Below are 20,464 nucleotides of genomic sequence, written 5' to 3'. Positions count from 1 at the left end.
AAAATGTAAGATTCAGTCCTATTCACAGAAGAAAAATGCAGCAGGTTTAAGAGAATCAAAGTAGAACAGAGTATGTTCATTCGCACATTTCAATTCAACTCATTCAGAGATTTTGACTTAATTTTAGACATATGCATAAGGTCTGGATTCCTAACTTAAGGACAAGGGAAAGAAAACGGGACCCATTACTCCTGCTTGTGACTTTCAAAATATTCCCCTGATAGGTAGAGTATTAGTGACAAACAGCAGCAATTTTCAGGTGTGTTCAGCATAGGGTCAAAACTTAAAAACAGCCCAGACATATGCAGGAATTCTAGCACACATGAGATTAGACCCTGAAGAAAGTTCTTCAGGGCTTCCCACCCCCACCTCCCCCCCCCCCCCCCCCCCCCCCCCCCCGAAGTTTTAAAGAAAGAAGTAGCTATAAACACAGAAAGCATTGTAGGGCAACTTCAAAATCAGGAACCAGACTTTTCTCAGATGTAGCTCCCAGGGGCTTCAACGAGAATCCTCTTTTTCAGTTTTTGCAACATGCCTCTCTGTGGTAAGATCAACAGACAGACCTATAGGGACAGCTCGGCCATAGGCATGCTTTACTGCATTCCCATAGCACTAAATACTGGCACGAAGTGTTGACTGCTACAATGGACCTGTTCCAGCTCTCCCCTTTATCCTTCAGAACTGCTCTAATCAATCTTAAAATTAAAAATCAATCAATCCATAAAACATGGTGCCATCAAATACCAATATGTTGATTTTTGAATTTGCAGTAAATTTATTAACAATTACAGAACACTGGGAAAGGAAAATGCTTATTCATACTTTACTATATATAGTATCTCTCAGCTGCCTGTTTTGTGAGTATAGGTACCATGCATAGATCAGCTCTTACCATCTCACGTTATGTATGGTATAAAAAATACGATATTGCACAACACATCAGAGCTATATAACATTTTCAATAGTGGGAGTGCCTGATTCCCCACTCTCTCAGAGCTGTGCCTTCATAGAGTAGAAACTATTAAAAAAACCAACCCCAAACAAGTACAAACAATGTTTTTGCTTTTCTGACTTAAGACAGCTCAATTTCTGTGCAAGTTCAAACTAAGCAGGTACAGCTCTTTCTACAGCTCTGAAATAAGACCAGGTACAGACAATGAAGACTTCATTCCGCCATCCACCTCAACCCCAAACGCACCTGCTGTACTTACACTTTCTGATGAGGAAACCATTCTGTGATGAAGGAAAAAGAAAGGCAAACCCCACTAGGCTTCAGTGCCCAAGTGTTTTGCAGCATAGGTGAATTTTCACTGACGCTGGTTGCGTTCAGGTAACTTCTTGGTGCTCAGTGAGGCCCTAGCACAGGGCTTAGACCTAAACTCTTCCTTGGGGAAATGCCATTCCTAGACTGAGTACATGTTAATTAGACAGTATGTAGCAGAGGAAATTGTACAAACGGGAACGTATTGTCATGGAGTTGCTTGCTTTTGCTTATACAGCAGTAGTATGTGACTGCATAGCTGCCATTTTATCATGTCATTACTGTTATTTCTGTATCATTCATCATGATAATTTGCATCATTTAGGTCAGCCAACCTAGGGGAGGTTTTCAAGGGGTGCACCTGGCCTTGGGATTCTTCCACCAAAAGTTTGTTAGCTGAAATCACGAGACTCACGCCTAACTAAAACAGCAAGAGAGCAGCTTTAGCTTCAGCAGATGAAAAGGGACATAATGCTAAGCTGCTGGGTGACTCAGCTCATCTCTAGTGACTGCCTGCCTGCTTTCTTCAGCATAGTCTTAAACAAAGGTGAGACAAATGGCACAGACCATTTCATTCTAGTTGGAAGCCAGTCTCTACCCTGTTCCTCTGTTCACTACTACTTCAATGATTATTCTAACAATAATATATCAAGGGGCTAGATTATACTCTGCATTACGGCAAAAAGCAACAAAAGGGAGACAAAGACAATGGGGAAATCAGAGTCAGCACTACCCTGGTACCTGGAAATACAAGTTTCCAAAGTAGGATGCCTCCAGTAGTAGCTTTCTTTTCCGAGCTTCATCCTTACCTCTGAGTCACACTGAAACTCAACACTGCAGGGCTGTCTGCAGACACACTTTCCCATCTTCCTGGCACACACTGCTGGCAGAGAGGAAGGGGGTTTCCACACGTTTTCCCTCTCTAAAAAAATATGAGAAAGAATCTTAAACAGCCTACAATTACAAAGCTTATTTTCCTGGGATATGAAGTAGAGTTATTTTTAGAAGCTGAGATATATTCGTTTCTTAATACACGACATAATAAATAATACCATTAATAATTAAATCTTACGCTCAAATCGAATGTAAGGGAGATTAGCATAAATCCCTTGGCATGAAACAAGGTATGCCGATTTGCATTAGTTGAGTATCCCAGAACAATCTGCATTTAGAAGCTCACTGAATCTCTGACCAAGCCCGCTGTCAATCTTCCCATCTGCTATCATGTCTATATTCCTCATTTCTTCCCTGGGTGCTCTGCAAGCTACCTCTTTTAAGCAAAAGTCAAAATCAATTGCTGTTAAAGCTAAAATGTATTAGCATGTAAAACTATACCTGTACTGCTGTACTTTGCATATTCAGTGTCTGAATAATGGATAGCTGTTCTAACACACATGAATGCAACTGCTACTGAAATTTAAGATTTTGAATAAAATTTTGAGTAGAAGCCTCGCTTGCAGTGCTTGTAAATCGAGAGCAATTCCACTGATCTTCATGGGGACAATTTAGATTTGCAAAACAACATCTCTTATCAGCTCTACTGTGATACAGTGACGCATAAGCCTTTAGTAGCTCTTAGTACGGTTCATTCCATCTAGCATGAGCTCAGATGAAAAGAGACTGCAGCTTTGTACCTCTGATAGGCCACTGCTCTTCACAGCTTAATATCCCTCATATTCAAGTACCCTGAAACCTATGGAAATGATACCACACAACAGGTCATGTTCTGTTTGAGATCACTAGAAGACAGTAGGAAACAGGATTAAATCAACCCTGCTCTACCTTTAGTAAATGACTGGTATTAAGCAAACATATCTTTGTGCCAGAAATACTTAAGTACCATTGCAATTAGTGACAGACATACAGATTAATTTATGTACATTACTAAGTTTTCCCCCTTTCTTTAGGAAGCAACTAAGCATTTTTGTGGTATCTCTCTCTTAATGAGTGTCCCCCCCAACCCATGCCTATGTTTATTCCTTCCTCAAGAAAACTTTGAGGAGTTTCGTTTGTAATATATTCACCCTTCTGACTCAGACAAATTATTATTATCTTTTTGAGCATCCAATGAAGGCTATACTCAATATATTCCTAGCTTACTTCTGATAAATCTCTACTACATAAATACTGTTTTGTTTTAATCAACCAGTGGCTAATAATGTGGGTCAGAGGTAGCTGCAATGCAGCTGCCCAGCTTTAGCCTCTGTATTAGCCAGATTACACAAGAATATTCATTCCCTACGGCCCAAGCCTCAGACATACCTGCCTCTAGAGAATTTGAAGGAACAGAGGAAGCACAGCTAGATAACCAGATATTAATGTCTTCTGCTAGGACTGCGAACCACACACCGTATTTGTTCCTTCATTCACATAATTACCTCGTTATTAGGAACCACTTGTAACAAAGGACATGGCGAGGACAGCAGGAGCTTGAAGAGCACACACACCTCACGAAAACTGCAAATTGAAGGAAAAAAACCGCTACGTATGCAGACGGTCTGGGGCTTTTGAGGTGCAGCGAGGGCTGCCTGCGCCCCAGCCTCACTGAGGCGCTGGGCCTCCCTGGGCCCCCAGCCGCGCTGGGGGGCTGCAACGCCTTCCCCAGGGTTTTTGCCAGGGCGGCTGGCGGGGAAGCGCAGGATGAGGAAAGAGGGGAGTTAGGGACAGCCCTGGCCGGCCGGGGGGCAGCGGCGAGGCCTGAGGCGAGGCGGGCCCGAAGGCGTTCCCAGAGGGGCCCCAGAGAGGCCCCAGGCGGGCCCGAAGCGGGGCTGAGGGGAGGCCGAGGGGAGGCCGAGGCGGGCCCAGAAGGGGCCGAGGGGAGGCTGAGGGGAGGCCCGGGCGGGCCCGAAGCGGGGCTGAGGGGAGGCCGGGGCGAGCCCGAAGCGGGGCTGAGGGGAGGCCGGGGCGAGCCCGAAGCGGGGCTGAGGGGAGGCCGGGGCGAGCCCGAAGCGGGGCTGAGGGGAGGCCGGGGCGAGCCCGAAGCGGGGCTGGCGGGAGGCTGAGGGGAGGCCGGGGCGGGCCCAGACGGGGCTGAGGGGAGGCCGGGGCGAGCCCGAAGCGGGGCTGGCGGGAGGCTGAGGGGAGGCCGAGGCGGACCCAGACGGGGCTGAGGCGAGGCCGAGGCGGGGCGGCCCCAGGCAGGGCCCCGCCGGAGCAAGCTGCCAGGGAGCGCTGCCCGGCCCCACCGCAGCCCCAGAGCCCGCGGCGAGGCGCGGAGCCACCGAGGGCTCGCAGCGGGCCGTACCTCAGCGCGGCGGCGGCACCGCTCCGCCCCGCCCCGCCCCGGCCCCGCCCGGCGGCTGCGCCTTCCCGCCCTCCCCGCCGATAAATGCGGGCGGCCGGGCAGCGCCGTTCCGCAGAGCAGCCGCTGGCCCCCTCCCGCAGGCATGAGCTCGTACGGCTACGACCCGTTCTTCCCGTCCTACAAGCGGCGGTACGCCGAGAGCCCGCGGCTCCATGTCTCGACGATGCGCAGCAGCGGCGGCTACAGCTCGGCGCGCTCGGCGTACTCCAGCCTGTCGGCGCCCGTCTCCTCCGTGTCGGTGCGGCGCAGCTACGCCACGTCCAGCGCCTCGGGCTCCCTGCTGCACTCGGTGGACAGCCTGGACCTCAGCCAGGTAGCGGCCATCAGCAACGACCTCAAGTCCATCCGCAGCCAGGAGCGGGCGCAGCTGCAGGACCTCAACGACCGCTTCGCCTGCTTCATCGAGCGGGTGCATGAGCTGGAGCAGCAGAACAAGGTGCTGGAGGCCGAGCTGCTGGTGCTGCGGCAGAAGCACGCCGAGCCCTCCCGCTTCCGCGCCCTCTACGAGCAGGAGATCCGGGAGCTGCGCCTGGCCGCCGAGGAGGCGACGAGCGAGAAGCAGGCGCTGCAGGGCGAGCGGGAGAGCCTGGAGGAGACGCTGCGGGGGCTGCAGGCGCGCTACGAGGAGGAGGTGCTGAGCCGGGAGGACGCCGAGGCGCGGCTGCTGGAGGTGCGCAAGGGCGCGGACGAGGCGGCGCTGGCGCGGGCGGAGCTGGAGAAGCGGGTGGACAGCTTGCTGGACGAGCTGGCCTTCCTCAAGAAGGTGCACGAGGAGGAGCTGGCGGAGCTGCAGGCGCAGATCCAGTACGCGCACCTCTCCGTCGAGATGGACGTGTCGGCCAAGCCCGACCTCTCGGCCGCGCTGCGGGACATCCGCGCTCAGTACGAGAAGCTGGCGGCTCGCAACATGCAGAACGCCGAGGAGTGGTTCCGCAGCCGCTTCACCGTCCTCAGCGAGAGCGCTGCCAAGAACACCGACGCCGTCCGCGCCGCCAAGGACGAGGTCTCCGAGAGCCGCCGCCTGCTCAAGGCCAAGACGCTGGAGATCGAAGCCACCCGCGGCATGAACGAGGCGCTGGAGAAGCAGCTGCAGGAGCTGGAAGAGAAGCAGAGCGCCGACATCTCCGCCCTGCAGGTGAGGGGGGCCGGGGCTTGCTGGGGAGCGGGCCGGGGGCACCCTGGAAGCGGGGGCACGGCCCCGAGCTCACCCTGTGGCTCTATTGCCTAGCCAAAGCCTAAGGTGCCGGGGGACCGTAGCGCAGAACGCCGCAGAGCTGCAGCACATGGTGTGTCGCTTGCCTGTGCACCGAGAAAGCCTTAACTGCATCAGTACAAAAAAGATATCCTTAAGCTAAAACTAGAAAAAGCACGTAGCGGCTAAAAATGGAACAAAGGGATACCCAGATTTCATGCGTGCTTTAGTCCTTGGATGGCGGAAAATCAGGCTCTGAACATTAAATAGGGATGGAATAATAGGGTATAGATACAGGGGTGGGAAAGCCCAGCCAGGGAAGGTGGGGTTTGGGAAATGGTGCCTTTTTGGCTGAGGGTGGAGTTGGAGCTGTTTGTTTTCTCTGCTAGAGCAAGATTAAGGTAATAGGATTGGAGGAATCCCTTGCAAGGTATTACGGCTAGACATGGGAGAACTAAGAATTTTATGCTGTCAATAATGTTGCTTCCAACAGGATACAATCAACAAATTAGAGAACGAGCTGAGAACCACGAAGAGCGAAATGGCTCGGTACCTGAAAGAATATCAAGATCTGCTCAATGTGAAAATGGCCCTGGACATCGAAATTGCAGCATATAGGTATGATGGGGGGGAACATTTTAGTAAGTCAGAACTCAGATCAGGTTCCCGTTCTCTCTTCCAAGAGAATTCATTTTATTTATCGTTCCTGCAGCGGAAACTTTTGTAGGTAGATGTCAGTTTAATCGGGTCTTCTCCATTGTCTTGCAATTGGAACAAGCAGTGTTTCTGAGGTAAAATACTTGCTTAAAGCAAAAGCTTCAGCATAGCAAACTTCAGTAAGTATAATAGTATGTATGTATGCATACAGAAGTCTCAGCTCAGCAACATACGATCTCATTTCTCCATCTTTACAGATAAAAATACCTGTTCTGTACTTGCAGTGAGGAGATTTTGTATCAGTGGAAAATCTTAATACAGATGGCTGTGTTCTCAAAATTGGAAATCCCATACATGCTTTTAAGAACAGTCTTTGTTTCTAACTTACAGAAGCAATCTCCTGCAAAGGAAACATTTTACAGCAGAACTGCTGCTAAATAGCTCTTTAATGCTTTGTCCCAGATACTGTTAGCAATTGCAAATGCCAAAACAGAGCTTCTGTGAGTGCCACAAGGCGGGATATTGAGAAGGTGGCTATAAACCTGGTCTAATAGCTTAACATAACATCAAATTGTAGCATCGGCGTTGTTCTCTGCAAGCCTACAGGCTAACACCTCTAACTTCACCTGCTATAGGAACCTCATCCTAGAGGTTTTTTCCCCATTATTTCTTCTAACAAGGAAAAGTATTAATTCACCAGTAATGCATGCCTCTGAAACTTTAAAATTATTCCAAGAAGATAGGGTAGCATTGCCACATAGTTACGCATTATGGGCTAGTTTCTGCACTCCTACATGTGCCATCTCTAGGGCTTGTGTTGCTTAAAGCATTTTTGTCCATAGCTGAATTGGCTGAATACTGCTGCAACATAACTAAGTCATTTCTGTTTGCTTTTTTTTTTCTTTTAGGAAACTGCTGGAAGGGGAAGAGACCCGACTCAGTTTCACTAGTGTTGGAAGCATCACCAGTGGCTACACCCAGACTGCCCCGACTTTTGGCAGGTCTGCATACAGTGGTCTCCAGTCCACCTCCTACCTGATGACAGCACGTTCCTTCCCCACGTACTACTCCAGTCATGTCCAGGAAGAGCAGATTGAAATAGAGGAAACAATTGAGGCTGCTAAAGTGGGAGAAGCCAAGGCAGCCCCTGCAGAAGAAGGTGAGGAGGAAGAGAAAGAGGAAGGTGAGGAAGAAGCAGGAGGTGAAGAGGCTGAAGAAGAGGAGGAAGGTACTTACAGTTGCTTTCAAATCCCTCTCTTTCATGCTTCACCCTGCTTATAGGGCATAAAACCCAGAAATCTTGATGACTAAGTCTAATGATTAGACCTCTCCCGTTGTCTGCTCACATGAGCAAAGGATTGTGGGATTAAGCACACAGCATTTAAGCAGGAAAGCCTGAATGTTGAGTGGAAGAGAAGGTAAACTTCCAATATCAGGCAGCTTATAGGACTGATGATACTCCCTTGGAAATCACTGGGTGTTTTTCCATTCAAGTTTCCAAAACAAAGAATGATAATACTTCAGCAGTGTGTAATGTTGTAGTCACATGGCAGCAAACAGTACTTAGCTATTACAGACATCCTCAAAAAGAAGGAACAAGGACATCCTGAGCTAAATACTAATTCCCAGAGAGTAGCCTGTGATAACAGGAATATCAGCTGATGTCTGTGGATGTAACTGTTGGGTTCAGTGGATAGCAATAGCTATTGCCTGAGGTCTAGGTAGTTTTCTTGTTCAACCAAAGCATATGCCCCTTCCTTGCTGCCCCATAATTTATTTACTAAACTCACATTTTAAAGAAAACATAAAAGGAATGTTACCCAGAGTTGCCTTTCCCAACTTAAATTGTGTAGCCCTGAAGGATTTAACCTAAACATACCTGAAATGCATTGATTACCATTGAATATTCTAGGAGTCTGTTAGTGTAAAGGTTAATTATAACAAAATGGTAGCTAAAGAGCCAATTGGAGAGCAATGGCAAGGTTCCTTTTTGAACTCAAGTCTTTGGATAAGGCTTAAAGCAATGAGTCCACAGTCAGTATCTTCCAAGGCCATGATTTTGAAAAGACATACCGTGTTTCACTCCTCCTGAAATCTAGGATAAGTTGGTTGTGTAGTTTTGTTCTTCTCCCTTGCCAGTCCTAGATAACTGTCCCTGCTTTGATGCAGAATCAGTTGCCAGCCCCATCATGTTTAGCTGGCTGCCATCCACATGTGTGGGGTTGAAGGTGCAGGTATGTTGGCTCCCCCTAAATAGGGATTACGAACAGTACATAATGTGAAATACTGCTTTTTGTTTTTCAAAGGTGCTAAGGAAGAATCTGAAGAAGCCAAAGAGGGTGAGGAGGAGGAAGGAGAAGGGGAAGAAACAGCAGCTGAAGAAGGTGAGGAGTCTCAGGAAACTGCTGAGGAAGCTGGTGAGGAGGAGAAGGAAGAGAAAGAAGCAGCAGGAAAGGAAGAGAGTGAAGTGAAGAAGAAGGCTTGATTTTTTTTAGGCAGTCTAGCTTTCTCATCAGGTCAACAGAATAAACAATGATTGACTGAGCTAAAATTGCAGTCTCACATATTTAATTCAGTGACCACTGAGGTTTAAAGTTAATGATCTATGATGTTTCTCTCTGTGCAGAGTATCAGTATGCTTGCAGAGCACCCACTGGCTTGCTCCCTGAATGCCGCATGGTCTACACATATGAATTCAGGGGTTATGTCTTTCTTGGGTGATTCAGAACCTTAAAATTTAAAATGGGGGGAAAAAAAAATAAGTCATGGGAATGAAAGTTATGTTTAACTTGCATTTAAAATAACTATGGAAACCTTGGGTGGGTAAACTAATGGAGGCTTCAATAAGTATGTGCAATAAAGCTAGTCAATAAAGTTACAGAAATGCTTACACAGATTCCTTGTGTGTGTCATGTGTCTCTAATGCACTTAAAAGGTTGATGAAGTGGTGTATCGCACTTGTCTTTCATGCCTGCGTAACAGGATATGGGATACTGGTTTCTGTCTCTAGCTGATAGGCTTGGGGGACTAATAGGTGAACAAAGAATTTCTTGATGGGGCTGTAAAATTTCACATGGAAATCTCACAATGGTAAAAATACACTGGAGTCTGAATGTGCTTTGTGATGGGTCTCGCTGGGCTGTTGTATGCACACAAGAACAAGCTCAGTTTTGAAAAAAAGATTTTTAACAAACCAATACAGAAGCAAAATGCTAACATGGCTGTTAAATATTGTAGGAAGTTGTTCGATGTCTGACAGATCAGTGATGGAAGAATGACTGGATGTAGCTGAGACTTGGAGCAATGTCTGTATATTTAAAAAAAGAAAAAAAAAAGCTGGGGTGAGGTGTTAGAGGGAAGGACAATGTGTGTGGGGGGGTCTCTGCTACTGGAGTGAGTGGCCTTTCCAGGGTGCTCTCTTAAGTCAATCTGCCACAGACTGAAGAGGCTCATTTTCTATAGAGAATTTGTCAGGGCCTGTTAAAGTTTTGAGTGTGAGCTAAAGAAAGGTCTCATCTGTGATCAGGCACGCAATAGGAACAGCTCGAATGGCAGCAAAGCCTGGCAATTCTGAAAGCAATGACCTGTAGTCCGAGCCTATTTATTTTCAATTGGCTAAAGCCAATGCATAAAATTAAACCTTGTGCTAAGGGTGAGTACTAGACTAATGCTGCAAATCAAACCATTTTAAATAAACTAAACCCATGGAAACCCACATGAAAATAGGCATTACATGGCTGCACTAAAACTTCTCACAGTCACTGTCAGCTAGATGGATGGTTTTTGTGTAGGACTTGGGGTAACTTTTAATTTTGTACACTGACTTCATGGTATCGGCCGATTGGCATTGGTTCTCCTTGATGACTGTTCAGAGAGAAAGGAAGTGTCTTTGTATACAAACTTTAGGGGTGTTCCAAAAGCATCTCCCTCTTTGATGTTGAAAGAGTTATAAAGAAGATGATGATGGATGAGGTAAGCACTTAATTATTTCCTTCCATGTTCCCAGGAAAAACAGCAGGAGAAAGAAAAAGAAGCTTTGGTAAAACCATTCAGGAAACAGAGTTTGTACTCCTATGTAATAATTCCAGTAACTCTTGTTCAGGGAGTCCCAGTATAATTTCCAAAAGCGCTTTTTTTTTTCCTCCCTACTTTCTTGTATTTTTTTTATGCTTTTGAGAACCAGAAGGCAAACATGTGAATTAATTTTCCCTTTCTTCAACAACATCTCTTCTTACAAGTCTTTCTTTTCATGTTTCCCTTCTGCTTTTAATGAAGATTTTCCGACATCTGTATATGCAGACTTATTCTTACAAAGCAGGTTTTGTTTTCCGTCTCCAGGAAAGCGGTGGCGAGCAGTGGGGGGAGCTTGCAGTACTACGGGCCAGGAACTCGACCACGCTCTTTGCTCAGTGCTTTTAAACGCTGTCGATGGGATTGCAGGAGACCTGCTCCTTTTGGTATGTGATACCCTGGTTCAAACGCAGCAGAACGTTGAGTCTAAAGAGATGGTACTTGGAAATTCACCTAAGTGCCCTATCAGAAAATGCTTAGCATGGCCCTTCAGTTGCGAGAGAGTTTCTGCTCCTACACAGCAAAAACCATGTTATGCACCAGCTTAGAAACCATCACAGCCATTGGAGACAAACCACTGTTAAATAGATGGGCATGTATTAAAACCACTGCCCCCATCCTGCCTTTCTCCACGCACTCTGAGCTCCTTTTAACTTGGCAATACCTGATTTTTCTTCCTCTTTCATGTCTGTCTTTGCAGATAAACTCCTTCTTCATTCAGTCCCTTTTATCCCTTTCACTTCTGGGAAGCAGTACAGCTTGCAGCTCTCCAAAGCGTTGCAACCAGGCTGCTAGGGATGCTCTCAAACCAGCACATTTAGAGATACACCAGCAGCCGCATTTCTCCTTGCAGTCTGTCTCAGTCCGACCCCGCTCCTTATGTTATTTTTAATGTATTGCAGCTAAAGGAGAGATTTCACGACTCTGCAGGAAATGTGTGAGTCACAGCCATGGCAATGAGCTGCAGAGAGTGACAAGCTGCAGTGACCGTCCAGCCTGGTTTGTCACCCCCAGTCCTGCTTTGCTGCTAAGGTAAACTGGTGGGAGGGAGGATGGAAGCGTGCGTTACGTGCCGAGATGCTCTCAGGGTTGTGGGGATCCTGCTGGCAACCCTTGTTTTACCTTTGAAAACCCAGGAGCTTGCTTTGACGCAATGCAGTAAAAGCAGGCAGAGGGAGACACGATAGAAACTTCAACCCCAGTTGCAGCTGCAAGTAAAGCCGTAGTCTGTCCCTGAGTTTTCTCTTGCCGTTGGGGCAGATGGGGTCTCCATCAGGCCAAGACCTCATCACATGGAAGACAAATACAAGGAGGTCCTGAATGCTTTTCTTGAGATACCCATGCACACACAGTCACTCCCCTTCCACTCAGCAAGAGGAAAACTTGTACAGGTATAATATCCAGATTGTACGAATTTACCTTCTAGTAACTAAATAATTGACAGCGCATCGTTTGCTGCCTTCCTAGATAAGTTAAGGGTAGTTTAATCCTGAACAGAGAAGGAAGAAAGCTCACATGGGAATGGGAAAAGCACGGGTCCTGACGCCTGGAGAAAATTCTAGTGCCTGACTCAGCTCCCTGGCAAATGCAACCTCTTTGTGTTTTGTAACGCTTCCCAGTTTGTTTCCACCTGGAATTTAGTTCTGGGATGCTGAAAATCTCTTAGTCATAGCTCTTCCACAACCCGGTACGGTAAAAAGATCCTGGTTTAGAGCCCTCCAGCTCCTGAAGTCACAGGGGTCTTGGTAGCCCACCTTAAATAAGAAGCCTAAATCTTCACAGTAACTTCCTTTAATTATTGTTTTTCCCTTCACAGAGTCTTTAGTATTGATTAATGAACGTCTGTGTCTGAAAGTAATTAATCCCTTCACTGGTTATGCACAGTCTGAAGAACTAATTGGTGCAGAACAGGCAAATAACATACTATTTATGCATCTCTGCCCTGGAATTATGCTATCTTTTGAAACTGTTTGATTGCAGATGTCAGTAGACAAAACCTCTTGGCAACATTAAATATTAATCGGTTCTTATAGTTTTATAAATATTTAGAAATGTGTTAACCAGTTGGTTATTTCTCTTAGGGTTTGATGGAAACATTTGCAGTGGGAAATAGACTAAACTCCCAAATTTATTTTGTGTGTTAGAGCAGAGAAAAAAAAAAAAAAAACACAGTTGTGGGTAATAACTAAAGGCTGCAATATGTTTTGGGTGGAAAAGGGGGGCGAAATGAGGATATTTTGAAATACACCATGCCAGCGGGTAGCCCAGGAGTTTGCCTCCCACGCAGGCTGTGCAGCAAATTCCCAAAACCATTCGGGAAAGTCGATGTACGCTGGGCAGAAGCATCGATACAGCCCCCTTGTACAAGAAACTGCAATCCTGGTTGGACTGCCAATGTGCAAGCAGAATCAAAACACCACAGATAATAATCTCGAGGTCCTTGCACCTGTATCCTACCAGAACTGAAAAGAAAGCATAACATGAAAAATAGCAAGCTAGTTCGGGATCCCCCCTGCACCTCTGTAAGCCCATGTTAACAACGTGTTCGTCAGTCTCCCGCTGACGTTGAATTCGCTGTACAAGGTGACCCTTCTTCGTCTTGATGCTGAAGATGCCTGGCTTTCTGTGCTGGGGGGTGGCAGCCCACTGCCTTCGAATTTTGTGACATTTTAGCAGATTCTTGGACTTGAAGCACGTAGACAGGAAGTTTTATGTTAAATGCTGGTCTCTGGTTTAGTTTTTGGCTTTAGTGGTGGTGGTCTCTTTGAAAATTTTGAGTAGACCCAAGAGAAAAGAGCTTCAGTGCTCGCAAACCATTGGGTTTTTCTGTATTTTAACATAACTTGGTGCAAACACTTACTGTCAATAGGTGAGTGTGACCGGGCTGCTGCTTATTCATAAAGGTACAGTTCTTTTTATGTCACATACACATGTAACTCACAAATAAGCTCGCTACAGAGAAGCTGCCATTTAATTTGCTAACTCTGCTTTAATTAAATGTCACTCAACCAGCAAGCTGTTGAGGATTTCATGAGGATTTCCATTATTGATATCAGCAGGAGAAACATTCATTACTTTGCTACACAAAGACATTCAGGTTTATTTGAAAGGCTTTTCTGCTGCGGACTTTTTACAATTTCTCCAGTGAAGAACATGCAGAAGCCTTTCAATTAAAAACTACTTGATCTTCAATTATTGATAGGAGGAAGAATTGGAAGGCATATACAAATCATAGATTTTGATCAGACCCTCAATTAGTCAACAGGTTTCAGGACAGTCCGTGTACTGAACCCAGGCTTAAAAATGATTTGCATTTCTCTGCTAGTTATGGGAGGTAAGGCGGTAGCAGCGTTCTTCATTTTCCTTTTGAGATGTGATAGAAAAAACCACAATATTAATCCCATAATAAGACATATTAGTTCCCCAAATTGGAGTTGGGGCTCTCCTCTTTTTCCCTTTGTTTCATTTGTCCCCATTTTTTTTCCATGTAGTCAGATTTTAAAGGGCCCTTTAACTGGCTGTCGTCTTAATAAAGCTGACCTGGAAGTAGCAGTAGACATAGGCTAACTCTTAGGAGGGCTTTCTATTGGAAATTAAAAAATGCTTGAATTTGGCTTTATCTGTCAGTCAAACCAGGTATAACCTGAGCCCTCCCCAGCCTCAGTTCAAACCCTGGAAGGGCCTCATTTCTAGGGCTATTTTTAAATGGACAAATAGGTAAAAAATGAGTTAGGAATATTTTTGATACATGGTACCAGTATCACCTTTGGAATGGTTTCCTTTTTCCAGGAATTTATTTGCTCTCAATTTTAGAATTTTGTTTAGAGGCAGATTGCACCAGTTGATCATTTGAGACAGGGTATTATAAGGATGTTCCCATATAACTAAGGCAGGAGGGGGGAAAAAAAGTTAATCAGAAGCTACCCTATTTTGATGAACATATGGTATCTTGGTTGAGATGACTTAGTGGGTCTTGGCACACTTAAGTGACAAAGTAGTATCATAGAAGACCCCATGACCAGTTGTGGTTCACAGACAGGCTATCTTCAGAAGGGGGGGGAGGGGGGGGAAATCAAGGAACAATCTGGAAACTGCCACATCTTTAAGGCTGTCCTTACACCTTGAGAGTAGTGTGCAGAGAGGAAAATTATACTTGTGGCAGAGTTTAACACTTTTACATGTAGTAAAAGCAGGATTGCTCAGATAAGCAGTATTAGCAGCATATGGCTTAGAGACCCTCTGCTAGCAAAAGCAATTGCAACCCCCCAAAGCACCTCAAGGCCAGGCAGCAGAATTCAATAGATTCTTCTTTACTCTAGAAAGCATGGGATTGGCTCTTAAGTCTTTGCTTAAACCAGCTCAAGTATTTGTGCTATGTTACAGAAAATGTGTTCATCATATCCCATTCAAACTTGTTTTCTATATGAGGACGCTAAGGAAAAACTCAAGCAACTTCTCAACCCATGCAACCGTGTTCCCATTCAGGACAGAGTATCGAAATTCAGGGCAGGATCCGAGTTGGAAAAGAAGTCACCAGACAAGTCATGTTTTCAGTATTGACCTTTATTGAGCAAGAACTGCTGTGACTGTTTTACATCAAACAACAAAAGGTTGCGTACTGTGCATGTCAACTAGGTTCTCCCATGAGCAAAAGTCCACCCTAATTGCACCAGTGAGGTAAACACAATTATTTATAAGTAGCTTTTTTTTAAGGCTAGGAGAGTTCTGGTTCTCATGAATATTCTATTACTGTTTTCTGTTTGTTTTTGGCTCAGTTGGTTCTTTGCATAATACATCTTAAGTCGTTCCTCAGATATGTCCCTCCAACAGCTCAGGAAATTCAAAAGCTTCCTTTGCACATTTCATCTCATGCACTATTATTAGTATTATTTTTTTAGATCCCCAAGCTCTGTGGAGGGAGTACATCTTGAGCCTGCATGCATTCCCCCCCCCTCCCCTATATTGCACAAAAAAGTAAAATACTGTGTGTCTGGAGCCTCCATGAGAGAACCCGTTCTGCTTTGAAGCCGTCACTCACATGCATTTTGCAGCTGTCATATGGCTTAACCTTTTGCACCGACCCAAGCTCTTTAATTATTTTAATTTAGCTATGATTTATTTTATTCGGTCTCTTTAATCTCTTTTACTACGGCATGTGAAGTAACTTTCTCCACTTTCTTGGTGGACACTAATTTCTCCTCAAAGCTTTCTTCACGTTCCTCTACCTTCTGAGTGACTGTCACTGATTTTGTGATATATGTGGTTGCACTGTCCCCACCTTCAATGATTTTCTCTGCTTTTTTGGTTACTACAATTTTCTCACCCTTATCATCAATTGGGCTCACATCTAGGCCATTGGTGACAACTCCCTTGTCCTCCTCCTCAACCTCCTTCTCTTTGGATTCCTCCTCCTTCTTCTCCTCCACCTCACCATTCACTGCAATGTCTTCTTTCCTGGACCCCTTCTCTACCTCTGCACTAATTTTTGTTACCTTTGTGACAGTGATGGTCTCCTCCACCACAGCCTTTTCATCTTTGACCGGGGAGGCCGGCTTCTCTGGAGAAGGGGGCTTCTCTGGAGTTGCTGGCTTTTCCGGAGAGCGGGGCTTTTCCGGGGTCGCCGGCTTTTCCGGAGAGCGGGGCTTTTCCGGGGTCGCCGGCTTTTCCGGAGAGCGGGGCTTTTCCGGGGTCGCCGGCTTTTCCGGAGAGCGGGGCTTTTCCGGGGTCGCCGGCTTCTCTGGGGTCACTGCTTTCTCCGGGGTTGCAGGCTTCTCTGGGGAGGTTACCTTTGGTGTCGCTGGCTTCTCTGGAGATGCTGCTTTCTCTTCCTCCTTGGCTGGCTTCTCACCAGCTTTCTCCACCTTCTGCTCTTTTCCCACTTCTGCAGCTGCTTCCTTCTGGACAGCCTTGGCCGGCTCCGTTACAGGGGATTTCGGGGGGGATTTAGGGGGTGACTTTGAGGGAGGTGTCTTGACCTTCTCTGCCTTTGCTGCTACCTCTTCAGCTTTGCCCTTGGCCTCAGCTTCTTCCCCCTCTTCCTCAGCCTCCTCCCCTTCTTCCTTTTCCTCTATTTCTTCTTTTTCAGAACCTCCTTCTTCCGCTGCATCAGATTTTGCGGCTTCTTCCTCCTCTGCTTCCTCTTCCTCCTTCTCTTCCTCAGGGGCAGCTGCTTGTTCTGCAGCAGCCTTCTCAGAAACAACTTCTACAGCTGCTGCTTCTGCTTTTTCTTCCTGCTGGGCCTTGGCTGCCATTTCCTCTGCAATAACCGCTAGGGCATCTTCCATTTCAGACTTTTCATCCTCTACCTTTGTCTCTTCAATGATTTCTTCTACAAACTTGTGCTGGACCTTCAGCTTTGGTGGTTCAATTTTTGTTTTCTGAATTTTAGTGGATGCTATTGTGACAGATGGTTGCCTGTGTGTGAATATGGGTCCAGTAATGCTTCCAGAGAAGGCACTGAATCTTGTCTCTTCACCCTCCAGTAGCTTCCTGAGGGAATCAGGAGGAGGAAAAAAGAGAATGAGCATAGAAACCCAACATAAGGGACGGCTATTAGAATATTTCCCTGTCAGCAGGATGAAACCAGCTTGTATGTGGAATATGCTAGAGCTGATCAGCATAATCCATCGCTCACAGCCCCAGTTCAGCTTTCCTTGAATCAGCTCTTTTGCAAAATTCATATTCAGCAAACAGCTTTTAGCTTGGTTTGCATGTGGCAAGTGAAACACCTTCGGTTTATCATCCTGAAATTCACCCTTAATGTCAAAAACTTTATTACAGCATAAGTCAGCACAGAGTATGGCAAAATAATTAACTTTACAGGATGCATTATGACTTGGGTGAACTGCAAATTTGACACAGCCAACAGACCCAAATCAATTATCGTGGCCGAGATGTTCAAAGCCAATTAGAGCATATGTCCTGGTTCAAGAGTTTGGACATCCACCCTTCTCACGCGGCTATGGAGACTGAAAAGACTTTGTTCAGCTAACTTTGGCAGCAAACAGCTACAGACCCTAGGGTATCTGTGTTTGTCTGAACAACCTCAGGAATTTAAGCAGATCTGGAGATGGGGGTTTTTGGTTTTACTGTTCTTATATTCAAATGCGTGTTTTTCATCTAAGCCTGTGACCCAGAAAAATCAGCAGTTCTCCAATGGGAGTTCTAAAGGAGACTAAAAAAACCTGCCAGGTGATGGCAATAGCAAGCAATGTTCCTGCTCCAGATCAGAGTGGATGCCTTTAAAGGAAAGTTGAGCAAGAAAAGCAAAAGTGTTTGTGACAAACAGATTAGCACTCCCTGCCTGAAACCATGATCAAGCAAGTGCACTGTCTCTCGAGAGAGATAAAAGGGAATTCAAGTGAGAAGCACCACTCGCTTGGCATATGCAAAGCGGAATAAACAGGGATTAAAAATAACCTTGTCTTTTGCTGCATCTTCTGCTTTTGTAAACAAGGGCAGAATGCGGCACCAGGGTGCTGCTGCACTGAGTCACGCTGCCCTGCGCCCACTGAGCCCGCCGGGAGCTCTGCCACTGGTTACCAGGGAGCCGGTCCCTAATGAACCCCGGGGTCTTTCTGCAAACGCCCTGTGGTCTGCATAGATTTTGGCAGAGTCGTAATGATTTAGTCAAGCTCTAATTTAACTTGTGTTGACTGCATGCAGATATTTCTTATCTGTGGTAAAGCTTCCCAAGCCAGCAGCATCTGCAGTGCTATTAATATTCCAGACATGTCCACAAGGATCCTACTGTACCTGTATGCAGCAATTTCAATATCCAGGGCCATCTTGACATTGAGGAGGTCCTGGTATTCCCTCAAGTGACGTGCCATTTCCCACTTTGTTCCTCTAAGCTCATTCTCCAGCTGATGAATCGTGTCCTGCAACGGAGACGCAGAAAACCTCTGTGACACAGACACACGCTTCGCACAGAGCCAGAGCAGGGGAAAAAGTTCTCAAAAAAAAGGGACTTTCAGAAACTCTTTCCAGCACTCTGGGGAGGGCAGTGCTGGGATCAGAGCAGGACCCACCCGCCTCCCACAGCCCACCCAGACACCTCCCTGCCGCTGCAGCCAGCCCTTGGGGGCCCAGCCCTGCAGCCAGCACCTCCCCTGCGCTCCCCCAGCACCCTTCCTTGGTGCCCCTCGCCATCCCCTGGCACCCCCCAGCACCCTTCCTTGGTGCCCCTCGCCATCCCCTGGCACCCTTCGCCATCCCCTGGCACCCCCGCACCCCTCCCTGGGCTGGGCGCAGCCCGGGCCGCCTCCCCGGTACCTGGTAGGTGGTGAGGTCGTTGTTGTGGCGCTCCTCGATGTCGCTGAGCTGCCGCTCCAGCGACTCCTTGGTGCCGCGCACCGACTCCAGCTCGATGCTCTTGGACTGCAGCTGCCGGCGGTACTCGGCGATCTCCTCCTTGGCGGAGCGGATGGCCTCCTTGTTCTGCTCGGCCGCCTCCGTCAGCTTGGCGTAGCGGCACTTGAACCACTCCTCGGCCTGGTGCATGTTGTGGTCGGACTGGCACTCCAGCTGGGCGCGGATCTCCTTCAGCGCCGTGGTGAGGTCGGTCTTCAGGTAGTCCTTCCTCTCCACCGTGGCGTGGGACGCCTGCAGCTGCGCCAGCAGCTCGCCCACCTCCTCCTCGTGGTTGCCCCGCAGGAAAGCCACCTCGTCCTGCAGCGACTGCACCTTCTTGTCCAGCTCCGCCCGCATCAGCGAGGCCTCCTCCATCTCCTTGCGCAGGGCGCGGATGGTGGCCTCCGTCTCGTCGCGCAGCCGCGCCTCATCCTCGAAGCGCTCCCGCAGGCGCTGGATGTCCTCCTCGATGTGCTCCGAGTCCAGCTGGATCTGCGCCTTCTCGTGGCTCACCTGCTCCAGGGCCCCGCGCAGCTCCCGCAGCTCCTGCTCGTAGGCGTCGCTCAGCTGCGCCCGCCCGGCGTGCTTCTGCCGCAGCGCGGCCAGCTCCGCCTCGATCTCCTTGTTCTGCTGCTCCAGGTAGTGCACCTTCTCGATGTAGCCGGCGAAGCGGTCGTTCAGCCCCTGCAGCTGCTCCTTCTCGTTGGAGCGGCTCAGCTTCAGCTCGGCCGCGCCGTTCAGCAGCGAGGACTGGCTGACGTCCAGGCTCTCGGCGGAGCTGAGCACGGCGGAGCCGTAGGCGGCCCGCGGCCCCGCCAGGTTGGGGCGCTTGTAGGAGGAGGAGACGGTGCTGCCCGAGCCCCGCGACCACGACTGCGAGCGGAACCCGCTGGACGGGGAGGCGCTGGCGCGGCCGTAGCTGGCCCGGGTCTCGGTCACCCGGCGGTACGAGGGGTTGCCCAGGGGCTCCATGGTGTAGCTCATGGCGGGGCACTCGGGGGCGGCAACGCGGCGCTGCTCGGGCCGCCGCCGCCCCTTATATAGCCCCGCCGGGCGGCAGCGGGGCGGCCCCGCTCGGGGGGGGGGGGGGGGGAGCCCCCGCCCCCGGCCCGGCCCCGGCCCCGCCCCCCGGCACCGCCTCCCGCCGCCCCCGCTCCTGCCCCTGCCCCGGCTCCCCCGTCCGGCCCCTGCTGCCCCTGCCCCGCCGCCCCTTCTTCCCCTTGCTCCCCCCGCTCCCTCGCCCCCTTCCCCTTCTCCTTCCCACCGCCCCTCCTTGCCCTCTCCCATCCCCTTCCCCTTTGCCCGGCTCCCCCTTCCCTTCTCTCCCCCCCTGCTCCCCCTTTCCCCTGCTCCTTCCCTCTTGCCCCTGCTCCCTTCTCCCCCCTTCCCTAGGCCATCACCCTCTTTTCTTTTCTTTTCTTTTCTTTTCTTTTCTTTTCTTTTCTTTTCTTTTCTTTTCTTTTCTTTTCTTTTCTTTTCTTTTCTTTTCTTTTCTTTTCTTTTCTTTTCTTTTCTTTTCTTTTCTTTTCTTTTCTTTTCTCCATCTTAGCTCTTTTCTGTCTTTTCTTTCTCTTTTTTCTCTTTTTTCTTTCCTTTTCTTTCTTTTCCCCCCCCTTGTCTTTCCCTT

At 48.2% G+C, this 20,464-nt stretch overlaps 2 protein-coding genes across 2 annotated transcripts; one reads left to right on the top strand and one right to left on the bottom strand.

The window, feature by feature from the left end:
- The first annotated feature begins 4,647 nt into the window (after window positions 1-4,647).
- NEFL (neurofilament light chain) lies at window positions 4,648-9,213 on the top strand. The gene is made up of 4 exons (XM_075724070.1): window positions 4,648-5,700; window positions 6,251-6,375; window positions 7,323-7,642; window positions 8,721-9,213. Exons 1-4 carry the CDS (start codon window positions 4,648-4,650, stop codon window positions 8,897-8,899), a joined length of 1,677 nt encoding a protein of 558 aa, XP_075580185.1. The 3' UTR covers window positions 8,900-9,213.
- A 6,392-nt stretch (window positions 9,214-15,605) lies between these two features.
- On the bottom strand, window positions 15,606-19,821 carry NEFM (neurofilament medium chain). Its single transcript, XM_075724068.1, has 3 exons — window positions 18,760-19,821; window positions 18,241-18,365; window positions 15,606-16,974 (listed from the first exon to the last, which is right to left on the bottom strand). Exons 1-3 carry the CDS (start codon window positions 19,819-19,821, stop codon window positions 15,606-15,608), a joined length of 2,556 nt encoding a protein of 851 aa, XP_075580183.1.
- Window positions 19,822-20,464: the final 643 nt, after the last annotated feature.

This window comes from Pelecanus crispus, chromosome 21, assembly GCF_030463565.1.
Source record: "Pelecanus crispus isolate bPelCri1 chromosome 21, bPelCri1.pri, whole genome shotgun sequence".
In the NCBI taxonomy this organism is placed as follows: domain Eukaryota; kingdom Metazoa; phylum Chordata; class Aves; order Pelecaniformes; family Pelecanidae; genus Pelecanus; species Pelecanus crispus.
The sequence above is the reverse complement of the archived record's forward strand: the minus strand, read 5'-3'. Positions and strand labels throughout refer to the sequence as shown.

What these genes read in the sequence shown, in the direction of transcription:
- NEFL (XM_075724070.1), top strand. Translation starts at nt 4,648, where the DNA reads ATGAGCTCGTACGGCTACGACCCGTTCTTCCCGTCCTACAAGCGGCGG. An exon ending in CCGACATCTCCGCCCTGCAG is followed by an intron (nt 5,701 to 6,250) that starts GTGAGGGGGGCC and finishes TGCTTCCAACAG; the next exon opens with GATACAATCAACAAATTAGA. An exon ending in GGCTGAAGAAGAGGAGGAAG is followed by an intron (nt 7,643 to 8,720) that starts GTACTTACAGTT and finishes TGTTTTTCAAAG; the next exon opens with GTGCTAAGGAAGAATCTGAA.
- NEFM (XM_075724068.1), bottom strand. Translation starts at nt 19,821, where the DNA reads ATGAGCTACACCATGGAGCCCCTGGGCAACCCCTCGTACCGCCGGGTG. An exon ending in ACGACCTCACCACCTACCAG is followed by an intron (nt 18,366 to 18,759) that starts GTACCGGGGAGG and finishes TCTCCGTTGCAG; the next exon opens with GACACGATTCATCAGCTGGA. An exon ending in ATTGAAATTGCTGCATACAG is followed by an intron (nt 16,975 to 18,240) that starts GTACAGTAGGAT and finishes TGATTCCCTCAG; the next exon opens with GAAGCTACTGGAGGGTGAAG.